The sequence below is a fragment of the Galeopterus variegatus genome, unplaced genomic scaffold (genome assembly GCF_000696425.1).
Source record: "Galeopterus variegatus unplaced genomic scaffold, G_variegatus-3.0.2 Scaffold699, whole genome shotgun sequence".
NCBI classification, from domain to species: Eukaryota; Metazoa; Chordata; class Mammalia; order Dermoptera; family Cynocephalidae; genus Galeopterus; species Galeopterus variegatus.
This window is the reverse complement of record NW_007726810.1, coordinates 417,618-433,979: the sequence shown is the minus strand read 5'-3', so window position 1 is coordinate 433,979 and position 16,362 is coordinate 417,618. Positions and strand designations below refer to the sequence as shown.

The 16,362-nt window shown below is 44.2% G+C and overlaps 1 protein-coding gene across 1 annotated transcript in view; it reads left to right on the top strand.

Annotated features, from left to right (window-relative positions):
• Nucleotides 1-2,244: 2,244 nt before the first annotated feature.
• METTL24 (methyltransferase like 24) overlaps nt 2,245-16,362 on the top strand; it is an 81,587-nt gene continuing 67,469 nt past the window's right edge. The window contains exons 1-2 of the mRNA XM_008571528.1: nt 2,245-2,347; nt 10,381-10,479. Coding sequence (XP_008569750.1) covers nt 2,276-2,347; nt 10,381-10,479 — 171 coding nt within the window. The 5' untranslated portion in view covers nt 2,245-2,275. The remainder of the gene's footprint in view (nt 2,348-10,380; nt 10,480-16,362) is intronic.

Sequence of the window (16,362 nt, the reverse complement as noted above, 5' to 3'; positions counted from 1 at the left end):
CCTTCTGAAGTTGCTATTGGGCATGTCGTGTCTATAGTATCAGGAAAACTAGGTATGGGGAAGATAAAACCCTGAGACTTGGGATGTAGGCAGCATGGTATGGCAGAGCAAGTATGGAGCTGGCAGTCTGGAGGCCTGGACCGACCTCAGCCCTGCCACCTCCTTGCCTGTGTGGCTTTGGTACGTCATCTCACTTCTTGGAACTTCATTGTCTTTGATTATAATAGGAAGGGGTTGGTCTGGATTATCCTCAAGTTCTCTTACAATGCAGTGATTCTCTACAAGTAAAATTTAAAGCTAGAAATAGTTTGCATCTTCTAGATTCTATAACCTGGTTTTGTTTTTGTTTTTTAAGTTATTCCTTATGGAAGGAAGGAAGATTGTTTTTCTTTAATGCAAAGAGCATTAGTCCTTTCTCATGCAATTAAGAAATATGTTGAAAATGTCATCAGCTTAGATCTGCTATGTTTATGTGTACAGTTTGCTCCTTTTACTCTTGTTATTTCCAGTCTGGAATGAGGATAGGGACTGGGCCAAGGTCATTTCTAACCTTGGAGATTCTCACTCCCCTTCACCAAAGAGCACTGAATCCTGAGAGCTATAGAGTGGCAAACCCCGTAAAAATCGACCTTTGAAAATCTCTGCTTTCTTCAGCAATTTTTCATGGTTCTGAAAAGAGCCACTTAGTGATAGACTGTAGAGTTTTCCTTCCATTTAGGTTTGAGGCTTAAGTGCTTTTGGTTCCAGAGGAGTCCAGCCGGCTCTGCCTGCCATGTTTTACACTGCTGGCAGCTGCCACAGATTAAAAAGGAACATTTACTGTGCTTCTAACTTGTCAGGCACTATAACTTACAGTGCATTCAGACAGAAAAATGTTCTATAAATATAGAATCATGCAAGGAATGTTCCAGAACCAGAGTCTTATCTCTAATTGTCAGGTAGGATTTACTGAGGCTACCAAATACTGTATCACTATTTCAGGGCCAGAGAGTGGCAATATGGACAATATGAAAATGACAACAGTTAGTTAATAATGAACAAATGCATGCTGAAAGCTGAGAAATGCATGCATATGTACAGACAGACACAGTTATGTGCAACCAGTGACACATTCAGTGGGATGTGACAGCCATATCAGGAAACTAGTGATACTCTTGACCCCTGTGGTAAATGGAGTGTGGCTTGGCTGGGTCCTGGACCCCACTTTGGCCTTTCCCTGGCCCCTACCCTGAGCTGTCCTACTCAGGACAGAGCAGCTTACGTCTTGCTTGCTTCTAACCTTACTCAGAGGAGCTCATTCAGGCATCATCTGGTCTCTGCAGTTGATTCCCAAGGAAGGCTTTGCTTCCCATCAGTGTGCAGTGTCACTTGTGGCTGCTGTCCCACTTGTCAGCCCATGGGGTGGCCGTAGGATGTTGCTGCTGGGCTTCATATGCTCTGTGTGGCCACTGGGGTGCATTCTTTCTGCCAGGATCCCTGTTCCCTGGCACTTGGTGCCTCTAGGTGAGGCATTTTAATTTTTTTTGGTGATAAAAGTCACCTCTTGCTTTGAGTCTAGCCTGAGATACTCCCAGTTTGGAGGAGGTTTGAGGACTGACATGGGCTGAGAGCCACCAAAGAGGCCCCGAGGACTGCTATGGACAACCCTGGGTCCCAGGTGAAATTGTGGGGAGGATGGAGATTGCTGTGCAGGTCTGGAGGGGAAACCCTTCTATCCTCTCTTCCTCTCTGTTCCCTTCTCCATTCCTCTCCCTCCCTCCTCGTGGCTTTTCTGTTCTCCACACCCTCTGCCAACTCCAGTTCTCCTTTGGCTTTGGCAGCTATTCAGGATTCCAGGCCTTGTGGAAATGGGTTATGGGGCACTGCAGACCTTCCATCCTGAGACGTGGATGTTTCAGGAACTGGTAGATGTTTGGGGGATGTTCTGGCTGAAGTAAGTTCATTATCTCGGCAGGTTGATGTTGAGTCAGATGATGTTAAGCTTCGAGGATTCTGGGTCCCGGAAAGTCTAGGTACCTTATATATTTTGAATAGTGTGTGCATGGATGTGGAGGAATGTGTGTGTGTGTGTGTGTGTGTGTGTGTGTCAGAGAGAGAGAGAGAAAGAGAATCCTTAAAAATGTGGTTAATGCTTTTCTAAATTTTTATTTGCTTTCCTAGGCAAACATTCTTCTATAGACTTACTTTCGTAGGACAAGTGAAGCTCCTCCTCCTTTCCTGATTGACGTGCTACCTCAGTGAAATCCATGGTCTGACCTTTGAGTCCCTGCTATGTATGCAGACACTGTATAGTTCCTACATCATGAGAACAAATGAAAACATCTGGCTTTCACTGGATGTACTCCAGGTATTGGCTTCTCTTTTTAGTGCCTGTGATAAAAACCTGAATTACATTATGCTTTATTCTCTTCGCCATCCCCTAATGGCTAAGACCTCACCCAGTTTTGAACCATTTTGACATACTTAGAAAATGTGGTGAATTTGAAGATGTCAGTTTAAGAGCAAAACCCAATTCAAATTTGTTTGGCCTCTCTCTCCAACTTACCAGGATAACTTAGAGAATAAATCTAGAGCTGAGTGTTTATTCCTTCGTGTGCTTTTTTTTTTTTTTAACATTCCTTCCTAAAAGTTATCAGAGCCTGCTTGAATTATAGTGCATTTTTTCCTGTCAGAGTTGACTTGATTTCTGGCTCCCTCGCCTCCCAGCCTACGCACTGTGTAATGGTGCAGAGGCGGCAGATTGATGGGGGAAGGATTCAAAATGCTGCTGTGGATTTGGATTTGAGCATGCGTGCTGTCTGCTGCCAGTGACATTTAGCAGATGGACTTGGAGAATGGGATTTGGCCTTGACAGGGAGTGGCCTCCAGGGAAGAGGCCCCACGGGATGGGCTGGCTCTGCCCTTTCCCACCTGGCCATTTGATTCCTGCCCTCTGTCGGGCCTGTCACAAGATTAATAGACTCTGCTTCTTTTGTTGTTGCGTTTAGTTTTCAGCAGTTTGATTATGATGTGCATGGGCATGGAATTCTTTGAGTTTTTCTCCCAGGGGTTTGCTGAGCTTCTTGAGTCTTTAGGTTTACGTCTTTTGTCAGTTTGGGGATTTTTCAGCTGTTATTTCTTTAAATGTTTTTTCTGCACTGCAGCCTTTTCCCTCCTCCTCCTCTCGGATATCAGCGTATCAATGACATGGATGTTAGACCTCTTGGTATCGTTCCTCAGGTCGCTGAGGCTCTTTGCAGTTTTTTTCCCAGATCATTTTTCTCTCTGTTGTTCAGATTGGATACTTTCTATTGATTTATCTTCAAGTTTACTGACTCTTTCTTGTGCATATTCATTTTGCTATTGAGTCCATTCACTGAGATTTTTATTTCAGTTACTATATATTTTTTTGTTCTAAAATTTCCATTTGACTTTTTATACCTCCTATTTCTTTGCTGAGGCTTTCTATCTTTCCACTGGTTTCAAGAGTGTACATCTTTACTTCATGAAATATTTTTATAATAGTTGCTTTTAAGTCTTTATCAAAAAATTCCGACATCTGTGTCACACAGCATTGGCATCTGATTGTCTTTTCCTCACATGAGTTGGAATTTTCCTGATTCTTCATGTGCTTAGTAGTTTTGGATTGTGTCCTGGACATTTTGAATGTTATGTTATGAGACTCTTCATTTTATTTAAATACTATAGATCATGTTGATATATTTGTTGGGTTCTGGCCTCAAGTTCTGCCCAGGCTTCTGTGGATTGTGACTTCAGTGACAGTTCTGTTTTCAAAGCCTTTGCACTATGTTTAAGATCTGTCCCATGTGCATGCCTCCCGGTGGCCAGTCTGGGACCTGGGCAGAGGTCTGTCTGTCAGCTCAGTTCTCCAAGTCTTTGATATACTGACCAGGATCAGAGATCCATGTATGAGCAGTTCTAGGGTGAGCCCAGGACTTCACAAACTGCCCTATGGGGGTTTCCTAAGCTATTCTTTCTCCCCGATTGCCCCAATATTATCTAGTTCCCTGCAGTTTCCAAATCTCTGGCCAGAAGTCTGGACTTTAGTTGACCCTGCTCTGCCCATGCTTTGCTGCACACTTCCTGTGACTGTGCCTGAGTCCAAGACCACGATGTGGGGGGAGAGAGACAGGAAACAGGCAATGGGGGTTCACCGCACCCTCTTGGGGCCAACAGCCTCAGACTGGAAAGGAAGCTGCTTCTTCCTCAGAGGTTTTGGTGCCTTAGGTCCCCTCTGTGGCTTCTGCCACCTCAGTGGGATTGTCTGAGGGTTGGGATGCAAGAAAGGGGAAAAGGAAAAAAAGTGGGGGAGCTCTCTGAGCACTGGAGAGACCTTCCTTCTTTGAGCCTGAACTAGAGGGCTGCTCCTGGAGCTTTCTGTCTGAGGCAGTGCCTGCTGCCCACATCAGCAGCCTTGAGTGGGGGCAGGAGGGACACCAGAAGAAAAAATAGTGGTGAGCTCACTGCTCGGTCCATGGTACTTTGAATTCTGGTCTTCTTCCCCAATCTGCCTGCTACTGTTTACTTTTCAGATTCCTCAAATAACTGCCCTGTGCATTCCACTCAGGTTTTATTGCTGCATTTATCAGGAGACAGGAGGTGGGAGTGTACTTCCCACCTGACCCAGAACAGAAACCGAGAGCCTTTTTTTTAAATGAAATTTTTGCATAGGATACCTGAGTTTTAAACATCACTACGAAATGTATAACTGACCTCTGCTCTTTTTGGAGCAGGACTGAGTCTGAGAAACAGGATAATTACATAAGAACACTGGGGAAAGGCGTGTGAGCTGCACACCCCCTTTCCCCCACCTCAGCTCTCAGAACCCCTGGCCACACTCAGCTAAGGCCTAAAAGCCCCATCATCTAAGGGCATTACGGAATGGCTCATGCTCACAGACTCTCAGCTGTGGCTGGATTCCTGTTCTGTCCTGATATCATTTTGTGCCTCCCCCTCCCCCAACAACTCCCATGACCTCCCCTTCTCCTTCTCACAAGGAATAAACAATTTCTTTTGGTCATTGTTTCCTGCCCACTAACAGATGCTCTTAATTAGCACAAAATTGCAGCAAAATTGCTAAATAAATCTATTTTACTTGTTTTGGGTTTGTTTTTCCCAGAAAGCTTAGGCTTCCCCAACATTATCAACACACGCTCAGCAAATTGTTTAGTTTGGGTCAAGGACTCACAACCTTGTTCTTTTCCATGGGCACAATCATGATGCACAGAATCCACTGTTAGCCATCTCTCCTGGCAGAAAGTTGCTGGTTCTAAACCTTTCAGGAGCTTAGTAGCAGTGGGAATGTACTTTTGGGAGTATTGAAACTTTATTTCAAAAATCCCAAACCCTCTATCAATTAACCATCACAACAAAGAAACTGCTCATTTAAATCACTCATCATCCCTAAAATAACTGTAGTATTGAAACAGAGGAACGGGCCATTAGAAGCTTTCTGTTGGCTTATTTTATATTTAGTTTTTATACCAAAAAAAGTGTAAGTAAAGAATGCTTGTACGAAAATTTCTTGTAAAGCCAATGGTGGCACTGTTCTTAGTTTGACAATTTCTTCGTGGGCTGCATGAGGTCATTGATGGGTATGAGGAAACTGCCTGTGAAGGGGGAAGCTGTATTTCCAAATTTCTAGACAAAGAAAGCTTTTGCACAAGGCGGAATCGATGGCTCTCTTTTCTAGGCCATGGGTGGGCCTAGCTCTGCTTTTTTCTTTAATTTTTTTTTTTTTAATGTTACCAGTTTTGCTTGGGGCTTAGGGTCTTGAATTACATTTACATTATGTATATAATTGTAGGCTGGTACGCAAAGGAGTATTTTAAAAGATTGCTTTATTTTTGTATTACCTTTTAGTAGGAAGGCCTTGGAATTCAGCTTCATGGCTTGAGAGAATCATTTTCTTTTTTCAAGAAACAAAATTTAATGCTGAAATCACAAGTGATAAAAATATCTGAAGCCTCATTACAGTCTTTTTGTGTTAGATCTATTATCTCTGTGCACCGAATGACTCAGTGATCACTTTTTACCCTTTGGGAAGTAGAATCTCAGATGTCTGCAAAATAGCCACAAAACAACATGAGTTAGTTGTATATAAAATCTTCTGCTGTCCTTAATCTTAAGTTTTGGAATTTTTTTCTATGTAATGGAGACATTTACCTCTCACTAGAAGAAGCGTTTCCTGGAGAAGTTGCCAAATATGACCTTCGCAAAACGAAAAGGAGCTGCTTCCTTTCCTTGGAAATCCAGGACCCGGCCTGCCCTGAGAAACGCTTGTGTGAGGTGGGAGAGGCTCCTGTGAATGCCCTGGTGGTTTAGGAATCAGGACTGCTGAGGATTTCAGAGGAGCCGAGGGGTCCCCATCCCTGCAGGGGTTCAGGTGCCTACTGCTTCTCTGTAGCAACTCATTGTCAGGCTGTCTTTGACATTTCAGCTCAGGCCAGCTGGGGACAGACAGACCAATACAAAATGATGGCACATCCAACTGCCTTCTGCTTAAGCTGCTGCTTTACCTGTCTAAAGAGGAAGTACAGGTAGCAGACAGTACTGGGAATCGATGTTCCCACCTCCTGGGAGCAATGGGGGGCAGCATTGTTATGGCCACTTGATATTGGAAGCACATGGATAACAGGCATTTAGTGTACCCTGGCATTTAGGAAATCGTTTGGAGCAAAGTCATAATAACAAAAAAAATTTTTTAAAGAAAAAAATAGGTTTTGTCCTTTTTCTATTAAACAGACAGACCAATACAAAATGATGGCACATCCAACAGCCTTATGTTTTAAGGTTCTCAGTGAATTCTGTTTGTGGAAATTTAGCAAGGATAAACGTTGATGTGTGCACTAGAGAATTAAGACAAATGATAATTGAAAGAGATGATAAAAGCTAGTGGTTTCCATGGGGAAATAATCACGAACTGCTGTCAGACTGATTCCAATAAGAACATTGCTTTATGTGAAATGTTTTTTAAACAGCTCAAACCAAAGCATTAAGCCAGAGCACTTCTGAGGGCATCTATTTGCTGTATGTTTCTCTTATATCCCCATCTGAGACTCCTCAACTGGTATTCACTGTTCCAGATGCTGTGTTTAGCTTCTCTGTGGTCAACACTCAGTTGGAAATGAGACATATCAGATTGCAAGAAGGATGCTATATGTGGATTCTTAAGATAATTCTATAGTTTCACCATATTGATTCACCATATGAATTCGCAATTACTGATCTGTGAAGTTACTTTTATGTATTAGCCCAGTCTAAATGCTACTACCATGTTTAAGGTGTCTCTTTAATTATACTAGAAAGAACTGTGATGTGCTTTTGGGCTTCCAGCAGTAGAGGCTGCCCCCCACAATCTTCATTTATATTTTCTGGCATTTATTTTGGAGTAATATGCACGTGTTCCATCTCTTTGTGCCCCTATTGTACCCTATGGAGATTTCTTTTGGAGCCCCTACAACACCTCATTGCATTTATTGGTTTACACAGCCGTGTCCTGTATTAAATTGTAACACAGAGCTTGGCATGAGGCACTATGCCCACTGAATGAATGAGTGACTCCTTGGTCAAGTCCCACTGCCTCTTTCCAAAGAATGCTGTGCCCCTCCAGGTCCTATCTCCACCCTGCTGCATTTGCTCTGCATCCTGGGAGGCTGACCTGCATGGACCAAGCACAGCCTCCTCCTTCTCTGTCTTCCCTTTGGGTTTGACCAACAGGAGGCAGGAGATTGGGGGTTGGGGGATAGTTAGGGTTGAGTGTGTTATAGGGTCGGCTGTGTTGCTTTATTAAAAGCCCTCTCCATACAGTTTCACTAGGGCTTGTAAGGGCTCTCCAGTATTACCTGCCACAGGTATTGTATTATGTCTTATTGGCATCCTTAAACCCCACACCTTTGTTAAATTCTCTCAAATCAGCCAGTTTGAAGGAGCCCACTTATCTTGCTGGGACCCTGGCTGATATTTGCCCAAGTCACCCAGGTGACAAAGTTGGTTATAATCTAGATATTGTGGTCTGTTTCCCTTGCATTATTTCAAGTGAACTTTCTATCCTAGGCCAGTCTATCTCCAAATTAGAATCAAGTGGAGCAGGGGTCAGCAAACTTCAGCTTGCAGGCCCGTTCCAGCCTGAAGCCTGTTTTTGTAAGTGGAGCGTTATTGGAACACAGCCATGACCATTGTTTACTTACTGTTTATGGCTGCTCTTGTGCAAGAACAGGAGGTGAAATGTTGCAACAGAAACCCTATGGCCTGCAAAGTCTAAAACGTTTGCTATCTGACCCATTATAGAAAAGTTTGCTGGCCCCTGACTTAGTGGAAAATCACCACCTGTGAACTTCATCATTTTCATCAATAGGCTCCTGGCCAGCCACAGGGGGCACTTGTGAGTGCTCCTGTGACAACTAAGTTGGGGGTGTGACACTCTGAGCCTAGACGAGCTCTCATGGAGCATCATGTTGCTGTGCTGACTGTTGTAGCAACCTGGGAAGGTTCTCTTTGTTGATCCGAATCAAAAAGAATGTGACCGAGCAAAATTAGGAGGCATTTGTATTTAAATGTGTTTGTAATTTATGACTTCAGAATTACATATTTTACTGAAAAGAATGAGTCTCCTGAAAGGTTTAGCGTTTCCCTAAATCAGACTTATTTTGTACATACCTGTCTCCTCCACCCGACTGCGAAGGCCTCTTGGTAGAGTCTGGCTTTTATTCGTGTCTGTATTTACCAGTGCCTGGCATGGAGTGGCTGCTGCTTGGTAAATATTGTTTGACCAAATGGTAATCAACATCTAATTTGGAGAAGGAAAAATAAGGGGTGGAAGGTGTTAACTGGGAAGACGTAGTAGTTAATGTTCTCCGACTCTCTGTCTAGAGCCTCTGCCTGCTCAACCTTCACAGAACAAGAACAGCTGTAAGAAAAGCCTCTTCTTCCAGTAAGGTGCCCCTCAGGGAAGACTGGCTACATAATTTGCAGGGCCCAGTGTAGGATAAAATGTGGGGGCCTCCTGTTCAATCTAGAGGGACTGCATGGTGCTCAGCCACTCCAGAGATGGCACAGGTTGTCAGGATGCTAAGACTGTGGGCTCTAGGCAGTCTGCAGTGATATGCGTCTAGTAAAGCCTAAACTGGAATGACACTTCATCACTTCCAGAGCATTTGCGTTGACCTCAGGCACTCACATCAGAGTGGACTCCTCTTCCCCAAGCCCAGACACCTGGCATTACATGGACTAACCTGCTTGCCCCTCCCCGCTTCTTGTTTTCAGTTTCACCCCAAGTCACCGAGGCCACCTTTGGAGTGACAGTTCCTGCTACAATACCTGATTGGAGAACAATGTATATACATGAATAGTCCCTTGTCATGTCCCCAGAACCCTTTCTGCCCCCTTCCTCACCATAAAAGGGTGTATGGGGCCTATCCTAACCACTCTGCAGGAACCCTTGTGCCATGACACCCAGTGTCTTTGCTGATGCTAGACATTCACCCTGCCAGCTGTTGGAGCTTCTCTCTGCTCCACCCTCAGTCTTCCCCACCCACACGCTGAGCCCTTCTCTCTTCTTGGAATCTCATTGAACCTCCTGGAGCTTTCCAGGTGGTGACAGCTATAGGTGAGGAGCTCTGACCTCTAGCAAGGAGTTCCTGACTAGTGCTTCCTTTTGACTAGAGAGGTTCCCATTTTTGCTTCTTCTAGAACATTGCCTTCCCTCAACCCTTTATCCACCCATCCTTGCTGCCAAAGGGGCTTAGGGGGCCATCCCTAACCACTCTGCTCATGGGAGCTCCTCACGCCCTCTGCTGAAGAGTGGGGCTGCCTCACAGTGCTGGAAAGTCACCCTCCCTAGCCCTGATGGTGACAGCTCTGGGTCCTTGCCCCACCCATGCGTGATCCCAGTCCCCAGGTGGCACAGCCCCCTACTCCCTGTGCCGAGATGACCAAGTGCCTGGAGTATTTCTTCCCCACCAAGATGCTGTGCCCTTAGGGAGGCACGTATTCCTGAAGCTCTAAGCTTTGGAGACCATAGTCAGTTGTTCTTCCTAATGGGGAGTGGCACCATGTAATAGGAAGCCACAGTTAAGGGACAGCCTGCTGGGGTCAAGTGGAGTTTGCCTTTGATCAGAAGCTCTCAGTCAGACTCCCCAGGGCTTTTGCAATTTCGAGCTTCACCTGGGAGCTGGGCTGTCTCGGCCTCATTAGTCTCCCTGCAACTGACATGGCTTCAATGACAGCAGCTCCAAACGAGCCGCCTGCTGCCTGTGTGCACGTGTGTTTGTTTTGCTGACAGCTGAAGCAGCCTTGTCCCCAGCTGATACTCCATGTCCTTCCCATCCCCGCCAAGCTCCTTACTCCTTACACACCGCCTATGTTTTCTGTCTCTCACAGGGTCCGCGGTGGCATATAGATCTCCAACCTTGGGCAGGCCCTGCTCAGTCCCTGGATGAAGAAGCCTTGAGGTTCCTGAGATATATCAGCACCACCCAGGTTGTGTTTCAGACTCGAATGGGTTTGGAAATAATGTAAAAGATACTGATTGGCCTTTTGAAAGAAGGATTTGTCAGTGAGGGGGTGGGGAGGGTCTCAGCGACTCTTGATAGGGACCTGATAGAGACATGGTATCTGAAGTGTTGCTGCTTAAATTTATCCACCCACTCGGAGGTAAATAACATGCCTTCCGTTTGCTCGGGCATCTTCTTCCTTCTAGGAGTATCATCAACCTGGAATGTTTTAATGATTCATCCCAAAGTGTTTTAAAGATCTACTTTAGCAAATTGCTTTGGAAAGCCATTTGAAGCGACAGATTCATCCCGTGAGTAGGCAGTCAAGTGTGTCACTAAGCAAAACCATCATCTGGAGCTTTAAGCTCCATTTTGTATTTTGGAGGAATTTTCCTTTTCTCTCTCCTGCCACAGATGGCAGCCAGGGACGTGCTAGGCAAGACAGCAGAGGAGACTTTGCGGGCAATGAGGAGTTAATGAATCCTAAGGCTCTCTATCCTTAGAGCACTTTAAATCATTACCGAGCACCGGCCTTTATTAGTGACTTAACACATCGTGGCAGCTCCTGCCCAGCTCCAGGCTGAGTCAGTGCCCCGATCAGGCAAAGAGAACATCCATTAAGAGAGTCTATGGCTCTTGACACATTAATCAGGAGGTTCCATTCTCAAGTTGTCTGATCCTGGGGGAAAGACAGACCTAAGAGGAAATCAAGGCCCAAGGGAAACAGCCCTGAACTGAGAGGTGTGAGTAAATTAGGAACTCAGGCTGCCTGGGAGCTGAGCACAGGCTGGTGCAGGAAGCTGCTTGGGATCCCAGATGCTTGTCTCCCTTCAGCCCACTGCCTCTTGGTACCCACTTCTCCTCCTGAACCCTACTGGCAGCAAAGCCTGTTTTTCATCTGTGGGAGAGAATATATTTCTAGATCTTTAGAAGGCTAGTTTAGGGGTAAAAGTCCCATTTCTCATATGGTGCAGACAATCATAGGGAGTTTAATATTTGTCAGACATGGAAGTAAAAGCTTGTTGAATTAATATGAATGATGGGATGATAAATTGGTCTCTGTGCTTTACATAATTTTATCTTATTTTGCTGCTACAAATTAATTTGGTGGACTTAAGCAGACTTCATTAAAATACTGAAATTTTAATTTTACAGTTTGATTTTACATTAAGGATGAGAAGCTGGACCTTTTAACTGTGACTTTAAAAGCCCACATAGGCCCCAGAGAAAAATGAGAGGTGTTACATTTCTGGATTGAATCTGAGAACCATGGGCTTCACTTCCTAAAATAAATTTACCAAGTGCAGGCCTCCAAATTCCATTTTATATGTATTTCTTGTTAATGCTCTGTAACTTATAAAAGGCATATTTACCTAGAAGAAGCCCTTGAGGCATGAGATGGTCATTTGAGACCCCTCTTAGATCTTTCCCATGAGCTATGGGCTGAGAGAACAATTCTTAAAAAAAAAAAACAAACAAAAAACCCCCGCATCCCATGATGTGATGCAGTCTGATGTTGTAACCCCGGGCACTTCTCTGGCTCTCCTTCTTCCGATCTTAAAAAAGAAGAGATTGTGTCATATTATTTTTAAGATTCCTCCCAGTTCTGTGAGCTTGTACTGTGCAGAGAATGGTACAGAATTGTTATTGACCAAGTATTTTTGAGTGCCTACAATGTGCCAGGCCCTGGGGATACAGTCTCTGCCCTCAAGGATCTAACAAACTAGTTGTGAAGGCAGATGAGTGGATGTGTAATTATTATTCCATTTGATGAGTGCAATAATAGAGATTTGGTTGCTAGGAGGATTTTTGTCCTCCAGAAAGAATAGATGAAGTTCTAGATCTCGCAGTGATTTTTATAATCAGGGACCTCTTTATCCAGGTAAAGCACTGTGCTTTGATGTGCTTCCAGGTTACTGGGAGGCCAGCAGGTGGGAGCCATCAGAATTGACACTAAGTGGTTCTTAATCAGAATCTTCTACTAACCAATGCTCCTTCCCCCTCTCTATGTAATGCAGAACTTTTTGGCTGCTTCTGTGGCTTATGCCTCATTTAGAACTCATCTTGACAATGAAAGACTGCAAAACTGGCAGAATATTTAGAGTCACTGTTACCTAAAATTTTCACAGTTAGCAGTAGTGAGTCATAATAGGCAAGAAAAAAAAAAAAAAAAAACACCTCTGAAGGTACTAAAGCGAATTCCACCCCCATCCTCTTATGCTGCTTTTTAAAATAAAAAAATTCCTTCAAGTCTGTGTTCAAGCTTGTACAGCAAAGTCCAGCATTGATATGTTTATCATTGATTTATTCATTCCACAGTTCAGCAGGTATTTGTTGAGTGCCTGCTCTGTGGCTGGCCCTGTGATATCAAACAGTATAAACCCCCACCACATGCTGGTAAACAGCTAGGGTGCAAGAGAGTTATGTGTTCTGTAGCAGGGGAAGTCTCTCCAGACCAGAGAAGCTCGGGACCTGAGGCACAGGGCATGGCACAGAAGGGCATTAGATAGCAGTGGGCATGGCACCTGGACTCGTGACTGTGGTGACGCTGGAGGCATGGCTGGGGCCATGTATTTTTTCATGAAACACCAGAGATATGGTATTTGGGTAGGGTATGCAGAACATCAAGCTCAGCTTAATTAGGTACTATTGTTCTTTTCTAATGTGAAAGACCACAGAGTTCTGCAGTTGATAATAAGAAAAGGTTAAATCATAATCACAGCACTCTCTTCTAAGGGAAGGTTCCAGATCCAGCTTTTTATGGCAACCCCCAAACCATATGCCTCTAGGAAGCATGCCTTACAGTACAATTTTAATCTAAGCAACAGTGCTGTTTTAAAAAAGAAAAAATAAAATGTTTTAAAGTCTATCTCGTCTATCTATCTATTTATCTCTCTGTCTGTCTGTCTATCTAATTATCTACCCATCTATTTATTTGTAAGCATAACCTAAGAACCTAGGCTTTGGAGATTCAGACTGTGACTTTACAACTTTACAACAAAAGTATTTATTATACTTACTGCTATGCACGCACGCAGGCCCACCCCCACACCCCCACACATATCCTGGAATAAAAACAACAAAAATACAATTCTGCCCTTGAGCCTTTCAAAATAATGGTATTATATAAACATATAGTTGATCGTTGAAATGATTCTTACCAACACCCCCCCAAATTTAAGAGCTCCCTTTGCCAGATTGTACTTATGGCTTGGCATAAATGCTATTCAAGCTTTTGGAATACAAAATGAAACGAAAATAAATTAGATCTCTTAAGTTAGACAACTAAAAAACATTTCAGAAGACACTTTTTCCTAGAGTCTATCTTCCTTTGTCCGGGCCTAATTTGCTTTATATGGCTAAAATTACAAGGGGAATTAGGACAGAGACCATAATTACTTGAGTTAGAGCTTAGCTAAAAGTTATTGCCCTCACTTTTTTTGCTTGCAAGAGAGTTTATTGAAGCCCTGGCCATAAATTTTAACTAGAAAGTTGGAAAAATCAATATTTAATTAATTTTTAGGAGGAGAATTTTATGGAGGACTTCTAGTTATTTTCAAAAGCTAATGTCTATCAATGAGATGGTTAATAAACAGTTAATATTGAATAAATCCTGTGATTTATTTATTTATTTATTTTCCTTTTTGCCTTTTTTACTGACTGGTAACGGGATTGCAACCCTCAGTGTTGCGCCCGTACCGGGGACCGGCAACGGGATCGCAACCCTCAGTGTTGCGCCCGCACCATGCTCAGCCAGTGAGCGGGAACCGGTCTCCACATGGGATCCGAACCCTCGGCGGGAGCGCCGCCGCACTCCCAAGCGGTGCACTGTAGCAGTGCGCTACCGGGCCGGCCCTCCTGTGATTTATTTTTGATCTAAGAGAGGAAGGGGTAATGTTATCAGAAAGAATGAATGGAAAAGAATCTCTCTTCAATAGGGATGTACCTGTGCAAGATGAAATCTGTAGAATAAGAAGAAATGCTTTAAGTAGACGAACTGTCATCTTTAACAGAATAAAATCGTGGCAAAGGAGGAGCAGCTGGACCTCAAAGCCCTGACTGTTGGCCCTTAATGCTCACCTGACTTTTGGAGGCCTCTGGCTAATTGTTGGTGGCAGCCCATCTGGCTCTTCTTTAGGGGCGGGGTCACAGGGACTGCTGTTTTCAGTTTAAAGTTCTGGCTCAAGTATAGCCTCTTCTCTTAATTTGCTAAGACACAGGTGACATCAGGCTGGCACATTTTGCTGGGGCTTCACAAAAGGCCTCCAGTAAACTCACAGGACCACCTGCATAAGAATCACCTGCGGGAGCTTATTAAAACGCATGTTCCCAGGTATAAGCCACAGAGAGTCTGATTTTGCAGATCTGGGGTGGAACCCAGGAATCTGCATTTTAAGTACCTCCCAGGCGATTCTGAGATAAGTGGACCACACCCTGAGAAATACTGTGGAAGAGGCTAGAGTTAGGTTTTGATGGCGTTAGGAGGGAATTCTGAATAGGGGCCTGTGAACATCTGTATCCTGACCTGTCATTATGGAGGTTCTTAGGGAGAAGAGCACATAAAGAACAGTGGCAAATGAGAATCATCATACCACTTTAATAAAGCACTCCAGGATGCTGCCCTGGAGCACATGGCTCAGGTTTGTACCGTCCAAGATCCAGCCATCTTTTGGGGGCCCACAGAATTGCCCTGGACTAACTAACTTCCTGCTGGAGGCAGGTCACAGAATAGAGTTCTACTCTGGTGTTTAAGGCCTAATAAACACAGTGAGCTCTGACTAATTAGATTAGCACCTTCTCTCCATTGTGGGTGGGTGGGGAGTAGGAGGTGGGCAGGTAGAGGCATAATTTCCATTTATCTGTGGGAGAATCGTAGGAGATAAATTATACAAATTAACATGTTGATGCACCCAGTTAGTAAATATATCCTGTAGTAGTTGCTTGAGAAAAGATTCAATTCCATTTTCTATTATTATTTTTTCCTTCAAACAGTAGTTGGGGTTAGAGAAGTAGAAAGCTACTGGGTTGAAGGAAAAGAATATACTCGTATAGCTTTTTCACTTTTTCAGCTTTCCTCTGAGAGTTCCAAATCCTAGCAGAAGACCAAGTCTCTGATAAATAGCACAAGGATGATTAGCAGTAGGATGCTTTTGCCAGGTCAGCCTTAGGTTCTAGCAAGAGCAATGCAGATGCTGAATAGGCTTCTGTGGAGCCACAGCTAAGGCTGACGTCGGAAATCCTGCTCACAGCGCCAATTGTCTAGCTCTTAATCCTGTTCATGACACCAATTGCAAAGCTACTCGACCACGACTATGCCAGTTGTGGTGCTCCGGCTAGGCGACCACGCCAGTTGTCAGGCTCTTTTTCCTGCTGGTAATCCTGCCTACTGGGCCAATTGTTGAGCTAGGGCTGGGTCTGGAGCTCCCAGACCCCTCAAGCCCATTCACAGACTGGGTCACAAACTCTTTATACGCCAGGCTGGGTCACCAGACCCCTTCATGCAGGTCTATGAGCTAGGTAAATGGCCAAAAGGTCCTTGGAGCCATAGGTTGGAAAGCATGGCCGTGCCGGACGGATGCCCGAGGCAGACACCCACCCGCCTGCTTCACCAAACTCCTCTCTCTCTCTCAAGAACACAAGAATAGCAACAAAACTAAAAAGATACATTGGCTCACATGCACACTGACTACACACACACACACACACACACACACACAGACACACACACACACAAAATTTGCTTACAATGGATGCTGAACTACACCCAACTGGACCTAAAGTGAGGGTCCTGACCAAACTATTCTATTTTCCCAATAGCTCCACATCATATGCTCTTCTTAGATTATAATTTTGGAAAATAGGTTAAGTA